General features: G+C 47.6%; 2 protein-coding genes across 3 annotated transcripts; one reads left to right on the forward strand and one right to left on the reverse strand.

Moving 5' to 3' along the window:
• The first annotated feature begins 175 nt into the window (after window positions 1-175).
• dhrs7 (dehydrogenase/reductase (SDR family) member 7) lies at window positions 176-4,096 on the forward strand. Its single transcript, XM_042072771.1, has 7 exons — window positions 176-438; window positions 1,114-1,266; window positions 1,438-1,544; window positions 1,704-1,943; window positions 2,581-2,703; window positions 3,251-3,466; window positions 3,729-4,096. The coding sequence occupies exons 1-7, from the start codon at window positions 282-284 to the stop codon at window positions 3,768-3,770; spliced, it is 1,038 nt and encodes a 345-aa protein (XP_041928705.1). The 5' UTR covers window positions 176-281; the 3' UTR covers window positions 3,771-4,096.
• Window positions 4,097-4,799: 703 nt separating this feature from the next.
• pcnx4 (pecanex 4) lies at window positions 4,800-12,462 on the reverse strand. Of its 2 annotated transcripts, none has more exons than XM_042072762.1 (11): window positions 12,187-12,462; window positions 10,105-10,906; window positions 9,737-9,916; window positions 8,937-9,472; window positions 8,638-8,738; window positions 8,193-8,315; window positions 7,642-8,002; window positions 7,300-7,403; window positions 5,632-6,728; window positions 5,253-5,439; window positions 4,800-5,119 (listed from the first exon to the last, which is right to left on the reverse strand). In XM_042072762.1, exons 2-11 carry the CDS (start codon window positions 10,794-10,796, stop codon window positions 4,868-4,870), a joined length of 3,633 nt encoding a protein of 1,210 aa, XP_041928696.1. In that variant the 5' UTR covers window positions 10,797-10,906; window positions 12,187-12,462; the 3' UTR covers window positions 4,800-4,867. The 2 variants fall into 2 exon arrangements, with proteins under 2 accessions (XP_041928696.1, XP_041928697.1); XM_042072763.1 differs by lacking the exon at window positions 12,187-12,462 and adding an exon at window positions 11,412-12,169.
• Between the last annotated feature and the right edge of the window lie 136 nt (window positions 12,463-12,598).

Raw genomic sequence — 12,598 nt, forward strand, 5'->3', positions numbered from 1 at the left:
TACAATTAGAAAATGTAGGCCCATTCCATATCTTCATGCACGATATGGAATTCAATTGTCACTGATTTAATGTCGATTTAGTGAAACCCAAACGTATAGGTTAGAAAAATGGCAGACTTTTATTTAGGCTACAGATGCCCACTTCCTTTCTGACTTTTATTTTGAAGATAATAGAAGGCGCACAACAGTAAATGCCCGGTGTTTCTTGTTGGTCTCAGTTGTAGTCCATTGCACTTAATTTAGCAGTTTAGATTTGCAAGTGGCAGGTTGATTTCTGCAACATGTGTGAGTTAGATGGATTATTACCCATGGACATGTCCATTGGTTGCATTTTACTCATGGTCGCAACTGTTTATGCAGTCGTGCAGGTGTCCCGTTTTATCTTCGCCGATGCCGACTTCACATTGCTTTGGGCAACCTCTTTTGGAAAAAAGCCTGGTAATGTCAATGTCTCAGTGTCAAATGCTATTTCTTTATTAAGTGTCTGTGTTAACCTGTATGGAGTGCTAAATTAGTCGGCAATCTTGATCCTGAAGAACCCTGTGTCATGTGACATCTGTCATTGGTCCAACCAATCGATTCAAGTCAGGGTCGTCTGTTCAGCTTGTGCCACTGACTGACAGGTATGCAGTGCAGGGTAAAGAGTGGAAAACATGAGGGTCCCTCATTTATGTATATTGTGATATAAAGTGTCCTGCCAAAGAGCTAGATCCTGATTCATCCAAATGAATGCATGCTGTTGTCTGTCCTGGTCAAAGGTTGATGTTGCAATTCTGAAAGATTGTTTAGGAGTTTCATATGTGTCTAAGAGTTTCATATGTCATGTGTTTGTCTTTTCCGAATTCATTTCCGAATATTATGTATGGTAAAAAAAAGGGCTTGAAAAAGGGTAAGCCCACACAATATGTTGCCATAATATTGTCTGTAGACATATGTCATTAAGTTAGACATTTTGTCTTTAACAACAGTACAGCAGCTCAGCATAGGACTTCCTCTGCTCCTCGAGAGATACTGTGCTAAATAAACCCCAAATCCTTAAGGAACTGTATGAGTGATACTATTTATTGACAGATCTTATATTGGTATCATGTAACATGCTTGTGTGTTAATCAGAGGCTCAACTGAAGGGCCGGGTTGTGTGGATCACTGGAGCATCCAGCGGCATTGGTGAAGAGCTGGCCTACCAGTTGGCCCAGATTGGTACTCAGCTGGTCTTGTCAGCACGCCGAGAGAATGAGCTGGAAAGAGTAAAGCGAGAGTGTTTGGGTGAGTAAGAATATTTCTGGTGGTTGCATACGCACTTGTTTGCAAATACTGAAATGTGTGCATGCCTAGAAGTTCTTGAATTCCCCTTTCATTTTATGCATTAATGGCAGAATTAAGCGTCAACATTTATATAGTAGCAGTAAGATGAAGCATGTTGCTTTCTCATTGTAGGACGGTCTAGACTACATGAAGAGAATATTCTTGTTCTTCCGCTTGATCTGCTGGACCGAAAGACTCATGAGGCAAAAACAGCAGCTGTACTTGAGCATTTTGGAAAAGTGAGACTTTTAACTTGTGTTTGTAAGTTATTTTTGTTTGTTTGGAATGTGGTCAAGAATGTGTAGTCAAGGATGTATTTCGAATGTGGTCAAGAGTAATCTCTGATAAGGTTTGTGCATGACCGATGAACCTGTGTGTATATCTCTGTTTGCTCTAAGATTGATGTTCTCATAAACAATGGTGGACGCAGTCAGCGATCACTCTGCTTGGAGACCAATATGGAGGTGTATGAGGCTCTTATGGAGCTCAACTTCCTGGGGACGGTGTCCCTCACAAAGCAAGTGCTTCCCCACATGATTCAGAAGGGTACGGGCACTGTGACCACAGTCAGCAGCGTAGCGGGCATCGCAGGGGCACCTCTGCTCACGGGCTATTCTGCCAGCAAACACGCACTGCAGGTAAGGGAAAGACCACAGTGGAGTTTGTCTGTCGGGCTATTACGCCCCAATGCATCCCTTTAGTCCATGTAATGGCTGTGTCTGGACTAGGCAGCACTGCAATTTCAGCCATCCAAGATATTATAGGTTTTCTGTAAAATAATTGGTATTAATGGTTTGTTGATGTAGTCATGTAAGTGTGTAGAACACAACATGCTCATGCAGACATCAATACATCCCCTCCCCACATGCATTTGCAATACACCCTAGACACTTTGCTTTTGTTATGTCTGGTAGTTTAATTAAATATTTATTGTTTTAAACCAGTGTTGTTGTCCACCTCCCCTATGTCTTATATGTTACGGTCACACAAGCTGGGCTGTCTGGGATGTTGGAGTATCTATCAGAAAACTCACATTTGATATTGGATTTAGTTTAAATAGTATATTTAGTATTTAGTATTTTAGTATCATGTTTATCTTCTTCTGTCTCTATTGTACAGTGGAGTTTTTACTTATATTACTATATTAAAAAGTATATTACTTTTTCTGCTGTAAGTGCATGTTGTGTGTGATGTCTGTATGCTACTGAGACCCTGAATTTCCCCTCAGGGATCAATAAAGTATCTATCTATCTATCTATCTTTTTTGAATTGCAGGGCTTTTTTAACTCACTGCGGATTGAGGTAGCTGATTACCCTGGAATCACCATCAGCACTATCTGCCCCGGACCAGTGCAATCACAGATTGTCCAGAATGCCTTCACAGAAAAGCTGAACAAGGTTGGAACTCACAGCTCTAGTTGCAACTGACATGGTTCACATAATTGCTAGAGGGCTTAATGGTCTGGGCAGCCGTGGCCTACTGGTTAGTGCTTCGGATTTGTAACCGGAGGGTTGTCGGTTCGAACCCCGACCAGTAGGAACGGCTGAAGTGCCCTTGAGCAAGGCACCTAACCCCTCACTGCTCCCCGAGCGCCGCTGTAGCAGGCAGCTCACTGCGTCGGGATTAGTGTGTGCTTCACCTAACTGCTGAGTGTGTTTCACTAATTCATGGATTGGATAAATGCAGAGACCAAATTTCCCTCACGGGTTCAAAAGAGTATATAAACTTAAAACTTAAACTGGTAATCAATCTCAGTCATGCAAGATGTTATGGAGGTTTTCTGTAATAGAGTTATGAATGATTTGAAGATGTCATGTAAGTGTGTATAGTCTAATTAAGAATGTTGCTCAAGATTGCTCAAAACTTGACTGAGTGCTCAAGATTTCTCCAAGATCAAAAGAGTCTGATTGATGTTCATCATGTTTTCCTCCCCACCCCTTTTAGCCATTGTCTCAGGCCGGAGATCAGCAGCACAAGATGACTACCGCTCGCTGCGTACGACTCATTTTGTGCGGATTGGCGAATCATGTGAAGGAGATGTGGATTGGCCACCAGCCATTTCTGTTGTTTTTCTATGTGTGGCAGTACACACCCACATTAGCCTGGTTTGTGACTAGTATACTGGGGAAGAAGAGGATTCAGAATTTCAAGGCTGGACTGGTAAGTCAGCAGTTATGAATAGAACCACAGTTTGGCCCAGTGTTTATGGTAGGGAACCACTGTTGGTAACCACTGCTAATTTCATTACACAAGGTTTGTGAAACCTCAGTGTAGCAAGTTAGCAGTGCCATTAAGTAGGCTGTGGTTATGGACATAGATTGATGCCAGGATGGGATGGACAGTGCAATATTTGGGAATACCTTTATCATCCAGCAGTAAAACTCAATTAGTGGTTAAACCATCTTTTTTTTGTCTTTTGCAGGATGCAGACGCAGCTTACTTCACAAAGCCAAAGGTCCCCTGAAGGCCTGTGCTGGGTGTAAAGCAAAGATTCTAGAACAGAGATCTGCTCTAGAATCTTTGGTGTAAAGTCTGGGGTTCTGATGAATTTGTGTCTTGATTGATTTGATTTGTCACATCTGCTGAAGAAATTGTGTTAAGTTGTGTGAAATCTAGTCCAAATAACACTAAAACATTCTAAATATCCGGTGTTCGCAGTATCACTGCAAATTACATAGATGCTCTCTTGACTTGTAAAATGGATAGCCAAAAAATAAGCTTTTTTTTTTGGAAAAAACTTTTACTGTAATAAACTGTACATACAATAAACATTTTACAGAAATAAAAGTATTTATACAAGGTTTACCGCAAATAGAGAAGTGAACACATGGACCACCACACTGAAATTCAAAACACTGAAGGAGTCTTCAGAGAGGAGGGGAGGACTGCAAGAATGATGCTTAGTGTTTTTACAAGGAGGAAATAGTGTTCAGTTAAGATCAGTTGCAAGTTTCACAACAGTTCCTGTGGTGCAGACACAATTTGCTGTTAGAAAAGAACTGAATAAATATGGCCATATGATGCTATTCACATTTCAAAGGGAAACTACTGTAGTCTTCCAGTACTCCTGCAGTTTAACAGACACATACTGTAGTGCAAAGCCTTTCCGAAGACCCTCTCAGGCCACGCCTTCAAGAGGGCTGACGAATCGCCAAGCCACCAGATCCTAATTCAGGAGAGACGACAGGAAATCAGTCCTTTGATGGATGCACCCACACACCAATATCAACTAAAGGTGAACCTTACGTAACTCTTCAAGAGCCAACTGCTTGATCCTTTCCCCATGCCCTAAGTGCTTTTATCTCATGTCCTGAGACAAAACTGCAGGTACTCAATCTTTACAGCCACGTGTCTGTGTGTGTTTGTGTGTAAGGCTTTATACTTTCCCCCCTGCTCCTGTGAGGAACAAGAACCTAACGTCAAGCTCACCAAAAAGGATATGTCGACATTTTCGTTCACAACATCTCTAATGACACCTATTTTTTGGCATTACTCAAAAGAGTGAGTTCCTTCCATGATCACACAGTCTCGGTGTCTCGTTTGTGTGCTCTGGTGCGGGTGCTAGAGGCAGCCCAGGTGCAGGGGGGCGGATGAGTAGATGGGGTAGCCCAGGGGCGGGTCAGCAGCCTGTACGGTCAGGTTCCTCAGGAGCACCGGGTGGGCCTGGATGCTGTAGCGCTCCTCATCGTCGTTGGTGGCGTACAGGAGCTCCCAGGAGAGGTTAGCCCACTGGCCCCGCACGCCCTCGGCGCACACGTGACCCACGTACACCAGCTGCTCCTGCAGGGTTAGCACACGGCCAGTGTACGTCCCCTATTCACACACACACACACACACACACAGATAGATGAACAAGTCATCGTTACACAGTACTTTGTAATGAATTGAATTCTCCACATTCAAGATTGGATGTTTTGAAATCAGACTGTTGTTGTAATGGGGTTACCATGGCAAGGTCGTGACCCAGCGAGAAGAGGAAGGGCTTTTCCTGACGCACGCTCTCCTGCCAGCCGTGGTCTGTCGCTGTGCCGATGTACCAGTGGTGCTCGTACTCGTCCAGAGTGGCCTGGAGCTCCTCCGCGCTCTCCATCGCCCCCAGGCTCGCCTGGTCAAACAGCAGCTTGAAGCTGTACCTGCTCACCCACACACACACACACCAGAACTTCTGTTATTCACAATTAAAAGGAAGTCCAGTGAAGTCCTACTGGTGTCTCCCCCGGTCAAATCCACAACTAGAAGTCTGGATGTTGTAATGCTGGGTCGGGGAGATGAATTATCGGGAGTCGTTAAACACACTGTAGTTTACACATGTTAAGGAAACTCACCTAAATGCTTTCAGGGCCAGCTGATGCAGCTCTCTCCTCCCCTTCAGCCAATCCAGAGCCTCGCTCCAGGGAGCCCCCCCTCCGTAGAGGCGGAACACCAGGCTGGGGCTGGGCTGCTCTGCCTCCAGGCCTAGCGCCACCAGGCAGGAGAGTGCCACCTGGCTAAAGAGCTCCAGTGCGTCCCTCTCCTCCTGCAGGAGCGCGGCGGCATGCTGGCCCCCCGCCGCCAGCCGGCCCACGGCGAAGTGGAACCAGTCGGCGGGGACTAGCGGCTGCAGCTGGAGCATCTGTGGCGGGGCCAGGGGGGCAGCCGTCCGCCACTCGCTCGGCAGGAGCTGCGCGTGCGGGCCGCTGAGACGCCGCGGCCCCGCGGCGGGTAGGAAGGACGCCTCGTGCAGGCCACCGACGCCGCCGTCGCTGCTGCCGCGGTCAGCAGCCGGCAGCCCCAGGCCCAGCGGCCGCAGCGGGGGCAGCGCTGAGAGCGCCATGTTCTCGTACAGGCTCAGCACCTCCACGGAGCCGGGAAGGGAGAAGTTCCTCTCCCGGGGCGCCGGGACGGGCCGGCGCGCCACCTGTGGCCCGAAGAGGTCATCGTCGTCCAGCCAATCGGCCGAGGAGCTGAGGCTGCCGCGCTGACCCGGCGAGGAGGACGTCGACATGGAGGAGGACGAGGAGAAGGACGAGGAGTGGGAGCCCGGGAGGTGGGTGGTGGAGAACTGCGTGTCCCGCTGCAAAGCACGCTGGGAGCTGCCGCTGTCTGCGCCCGGCGACAGCGGTGCCTTCTCCTGCAACGGGGGTGTCAGCCGGTCCCTCTGGGCACAGCGCTGCAGCAGTAGCCACAGCAGCACCTTCACGTAGTCGCCGCGCAGCTTGCGCAGGTGCTCGTGCGAGTCGATGATGCCCGTGAGCACGTTGCGCGCGTCCGAGTAGAGGCGCACGGGCAGGGCGCAGCAGGGCGTCAGCGTGTTGCCCCAGTGGGGGTTTAGCAGCTGACGCCACTGGTTGGGCGCGTGGGACTGAGCCAGGGCTGCCTCGAACACCTCGTCCATGCGCCGGGCCTCCAGCGTGTGACACGACGTCTCCTGGAGCTCTAAACCCTAAACGAGAGCAGGGAACAGGAGAATCAGTGGAATAAAGCACTGTTTAAGTAGAAAACTAAATACCCATGCTGCGTTAATAGTAGCATTGTGGTCATTTCGTATACAAGGTATAGTTTACTGGATAGAACAGTGTGGAAGTTAAGGGTACTTTAATGTAGTCAATGCACAATACAGTACGTTTGTGTTACAGCTGCTACATAAATCCTTAAAACGTAATAGGGAACTAAAGTATTTTAACACATTTCTACATGCCCCGTCAGCGTTCATTGTATAGACCCTTTCAACAATAAAAACAAAAACAATGCTTGAACGTTCTATTTGGTTCCCAATCTACTTCCTCTGCATTAAGATAACATGGAATGTTAAAACGGAAACCTTGTGGGGCCAACTATGATGCTGATAATGGAACTCTCTTGAAAGGGTCTATAGCATTTTCGCAGTTGACTGTCCAAATTTGAACCACAAAAGATCTAGAAATAGGGCCCATGTTGAAAACTACGGAAGTTCCCTTTAAGGAGCACTAGATGGTGGTTAGTCTGTGTTCAGGGTGCAGGCCACTGTATTGTACCTTGATGTTGAGAGTACAGTATCCATAACCGCGCTCTAGTAGCGTGAGCCACATCACCCTGTCCTGGAAACGACACAGGAAGTGAGAGCCAGGCGGGGCTGCACCTGAGGGAGCGAACAGACACAACAACAGTCACCAAAATGACAAACACACACACACACCACACAAAAACACTCTTGGGAACTGTAGAGAGAAATGTTACACAGTAATCGTGTACATTTGGCACGCATGTATGTGGTTTATATTCATGATGTGATGTGACGTGATATCCAGAGGTTGGTTAGTGAAGTCAAAGATAATGACAAGCTGTGGCAGGTGAGAGCAAGCTGCGGTCTCACTCACCAAGGGCGCCACATGCGATGGCCCCCCTGAGGGCAGACGCCAGGCGGGCGCTGAGCTGCTGGTAGTACACCGAGTCTGGGCAGGGGCAGGCAGTGCCGGGGGTGCCCGGCCAGGAGCGCAGGGGTCGGGGGAAGCCCACCAGAAAGATGGGCAGAGTGAAGAGGGGCAGGAGGGGCGCCGAGAGGAGGGCGGAGAGCACCAGCTCCCCCAGCAGGAGCGGGAATAGCACTGCGTTCAGCATCAACATGGCACTGGTGGACTGGCGGCGCTGTTTCGTCTCAGTCCACGACGTGACGATCACGGTGAGGGCAAACTTCAGCTTGGAAATGAACTGGGAGGCGCGGTCAATCAGCAAGCCCACCTGTGACAGATGACAATTCAAACATCTGTCAGAATACCGTTACTTAGACGGTGACCAGTCAGTCGAAGAATAAGCTAATACTACAATTAATACTACTAATTGATCAGCACCAATGGCTGTGCTTAGTGACATTTTCAATCCACACATACAGACAGACCCACTCCCGTCACCTCTGCAGATTGCGACTCACCACCAGCAGCTGCACCCCTGTGCCCAGGCTGTGCCACCCTGTAGCTGGTGCCCCCTCTGAGCCGAGCCTTATCAGCACCACCACCACCATCTGGAGCAGGGCATCCTCCGAGCTCTGCCACACCTGGAGGCCAAAGGTTATCAGGATAACCGGTCATTAGGTCATGACTTTTTTTAGGTCATTAGGCATTAGGTATTCACTACTTTTCTTCTGTTAAGAGACTCTTCTTAGTATCGGTCTCCTCAGTGCAAAAACATTAGTACATTCAACTCTAAAAATTTTCCCACTCAAACAAACTCAAGATATGTGACTGAACAAACTAAATATATATGCCTTCTCAAGACATCCTAAGAAAGAGATCAGAGATCTCTTAGACTAGTGGGATGATAAAACATGTGTTATGCATCTTTCTGGATTTGCCTGTGGGGTAAATGTAAACTGGTACCATTCTGAAAGCTCGCGTGAAGCCCACAGCTAGTGATGCTGTGTGCAGGTCCAACAGAGATCCATCCAGAGCCAGGAAAGTAATCATGGCAAAGGGAGACACTGCAGAAAGACACCAAACTAGCTCTAACTACACAACCAATACAGCAATCAGTCAATACATTCTGTTTAAACGAACCAGCTGTACACAGTCACTGAGAATTTGAAGATATAAACCACTTTACATTACATTCAAATTTAATGACCTCTTACTCCCTTGAAAAGATTTGTATTTGTATTATGAACATCTGTATTTCTTACCCAGATTGAGCAAGACCCTCCTAAGATAGCCAGCCAGGCGAAGACCCCTGCTGCTGCGTCTGAAGGCCTGAGAGCAGCCCGTCTGTCTGGGGTACAGGGGGTTCCTTAGGGTGCCTCCCAGCAGGAACACCCCCTGGATCTCCCTCAGTCCCTTGCTGAGAACCAGGAGACAGATGAGTGCATAGGCCACTGCCGCTTGGACACCGTGGAGACTGACAGAGGGCAGCTCCTCCGTGGGAGGTCCCTCCAGGCTGAGGTTCCCTGTCTGGGTGGGGTGCTCAAAGAGGTAGTGGTGGAGCAGACCCCCGTCCGCCATGGCTCCGGCCAGAAAGATCAGGCCCAGCGGCAGGCCCTTCAGGCCCAGGGAGAGAGCGCGGGACTGGGCCCGCCTGGACCTGAACACCGCGCCCAGCTGGCTCCCGTCCAGGCTCAGCAGGTAGCCCATGCCGACAGTGAAGAGCACTACACCCAGAGTGGAGGGGATGAAGTAGGTGCTCACAGCCACGGATGCTGACACCAGGAACATCACCAGTAGCCTGACAAATACACAAGCACAGATAAGAGGACAACAGAAACAAACAGCTAACCTAAAAAAAAAACTAGAATATTTTATTATACATCCTCTCATCACTGCATAATCTTAAATATTCCTAGACTACAAACATATGCATTTTGTTGAGGTTGTTAAGTGACATCAGCTAAAATCAAACCCACACTAATAAACAGGGGCGCAGGGTTAGCAAAGAGAGCAGGAGAGGATTGACGCAGGTTGTAAGGATAGGAGGGGGATGGTGTCTTACCTGAGATTTGTGGCCATGGCAGAGCCGCCGAGCCCCAGCACCAGAACCTGCTCCATGGCCCACAGCAGCAGGGCATCAGGAGGGGGCAGCGTGCCCAGTGCCCACAGCACGGGCAGCACCACAAACACCACGTGGAGCACCTGACATGCCAACCGCAACTCATTCATTGGGTCTGTCAATCTGCATTCAGAGAAACACAGAGGCAGGAAACTGTTTATAGAACATGAAAGATATGTGGAGTGGACTGTGGGTAGATGCATGCAATTGCTGGTTGGTTGGTAGCTGGTTGTACGCAATGTATTGTTGCATTTGTAGCATGCAGGAATGTTTTTAACTATGGCCAGTAGTGTGGTGGGTGTCCTTTTCACCTGTAGACCAGGTCGACAGCAATGAAGATCAGAATGTACAAAGGTCTGGTGAGTGCTGTGATCTCATAGGTGTCCTGGGGCTGGAACGTGGCCGTCTCTGGGGGTGTGTTGACGATCAGAGCGTACTCCCCGCTGCACAGTGTCACCCAGCTGAGGGCAAAGACTGGCATTGCTGCACCCATGCCCCCATACAGACCTATCAAGCTGCCGGGCAGTAGATACCAGGTCCCCAGACCGCACAGCATGCCAGCCAACAGCGTGTGCAGGACAACGTTGACCATGAACTTCTTCCCGGGCACGATGAAGCGCACGGTCTCTGGGGCCACGCAGTGTGAGAACTCCACCTCCTCTTCGTCTGCCAGGATGTTGTTCTGTGCTGAGAGACGCTGGACAACCCCGGTCCTCCGCGCCACGCACTGTGCCAAGGTCTGCAGCGTGGCGGCCACAGCCAGCATGAGTCCCCCTGAGAGCGTGGCAGCATAGGCATCGCCCAGCACGCCTACCTGGTATAGCACAGTGCCCACCCCGCCAAGCATGCAGGGTGTGAGGAACAAGAGCAGCTGGTGCAGGTAGACATATGGGGGGGCACAGTAGCCCAGTTTGAGGCGCGGACCCCCCAGCAGAGTCTGTGGAAAGCGCTTCCAGAAGAACTCCTGCTTGTAGTCGTTGAGCAGGGGAACTTCAGGCCCCATGATGAACACAGCCTGCTGGGGAGGCCCCTGCTCACCTCCATGCAGTGCTAAAGGGGCATCACACCTGCTCTGTTGGAATGCTTCATGATGAAATCACAGTGGCAACATCTCTGAGACAGGACAGATAAAGAAGCAACGTTATAGGGCACCTAGGAGTGACCTGTTGATCTACTAGATACATAACTGAAAATATTTAACTTGATAACATTCAACTAGCTACCTATGTGCTTGTTTTAGGCATCTGAGTTAAGTTCACTTAATACAGTTCACATAAATTGGACTAATTTGTTTCATTTCCGCTGCCCACTGAAGATGATTAAGAGCTTAACCTGAATTCTGAATAATAATAAAAAAAGAAAAATTAGATTAACTAAAAACAAATGGGTAATTTTAGATTACATTACATTGTTGTTTATTATTGATATTCTCATTATAGTCTGACCAACATTTTAATCTGTTCCCTGTTAAATTTAAATATTATATTGTTTTGTATTTGTATGTCGCTTTGGACAAAAGCGTCTGCCAAATCCCATAACCATAATATGTTGCTGTGGGTTAAGGTTGACATTTTTCTGGTAGTGTAAGTTTTGAAATTAATGCTGCATTCATACTTACAGATAGTTGTTAGCTCAGCTGTAATGTTTGTGTATCTCTCCTAGCCAACTTCAAGTAGGCTAGCGAATACACAACTGTTACCTTGGCTAAGTTAATGTTTCTGTTTCCAAGGACCCAAATTATCAGTAGTGTTACTTTCTTAACAGTGTGCCCATGACAACGTACATCATCGACAGCTTTCTACTCAAGTATCCTTACAGAGATGTAGCCTGCTACTGTTTAACATTTTCTTTACTTGCGGCTATCTTCAGATAACTGATCAATAACTAATGTGATCTAAGTTACTGCTACAGTATCTCTGTGCTGTTAAGGCAGCTAACGTTATCTCGCAAGTTAAATGAAGCGACGTAATCAATAGCTAATGTTAACGTATTTGGCTAGCTGGGTACGTTTGATAGCGACAACCCTGTCTTATGTGCAAAAGCTATATAAAGGATAATACACAGGTTACTATAAAGATGACGACAGCCACTAAAGTTAGGTTTGAGGTTTTCACAAACACCCAGGTTATATAGTCAATGCAAAGGCACATAACAAGGGTGGCTAGTTAGCTAATGTTAACGTCAACCATGTCTGGAAGCCAACTAGCTAACGGTTAGCTAGCTACAGCTAGTAAATAACCAGTTACATGGCTTGCTCTTTAGCAGATCTAAAACATTATACCGTATCACAGACAACGATAAGTGAGGTGTTCTACGTTGTATAACGAGGAGGCTAGCAACCCAGATGACTTCTATGAAAAAAAAATAACGGACAGCCTCGTCAAAACACTGACCTCTGTTGTAGATGGCAGTAATGAACGGTTCAGCCAGGTTTCGGAACCACTGGTTGACTTGGGTTGTGTGCTGTAGCACCAGTGCATGGAGAAGCCGCCTTTTTCTGTTTCTTAGTTACAACATGCATATAGAGTAGAGTATCGACTAATTAATCATCGGTAGGTCACACTTTCTCATGGATGATTATATTGCTTACTAGTATCATCAGAAGATGAGACAATGAAGATCTGACTGATTCGTCAAAGTGATCCTCACCGATTTGTTGTTTGTTCACGTGATGTAGAATGCTGACCCACCCCTTTTTTCTATGAAATTTAAACATCTACGGACTCGCACAGACCGAAAAAAAACATTTTTGCTATGAAGATCTCGAGTGCTCACACATTTTTATGCAGTTTCTCTTGGTAGGCT

The sequence above is a fragment of the Alosa sapidissima genome, chromosome 19 (assembly GCF_018492685.1).
Source record: "Alosa sapidissima isolate fAloSap1 chromosome 19, fAloSap1.pri, whole genome shotgun sequence".
NCBI lineage: Eukaryota > Metazoa > Chordata > Actinopteri > Clupeiformes > Clupeidae > Alosa > Alosa sapidissima.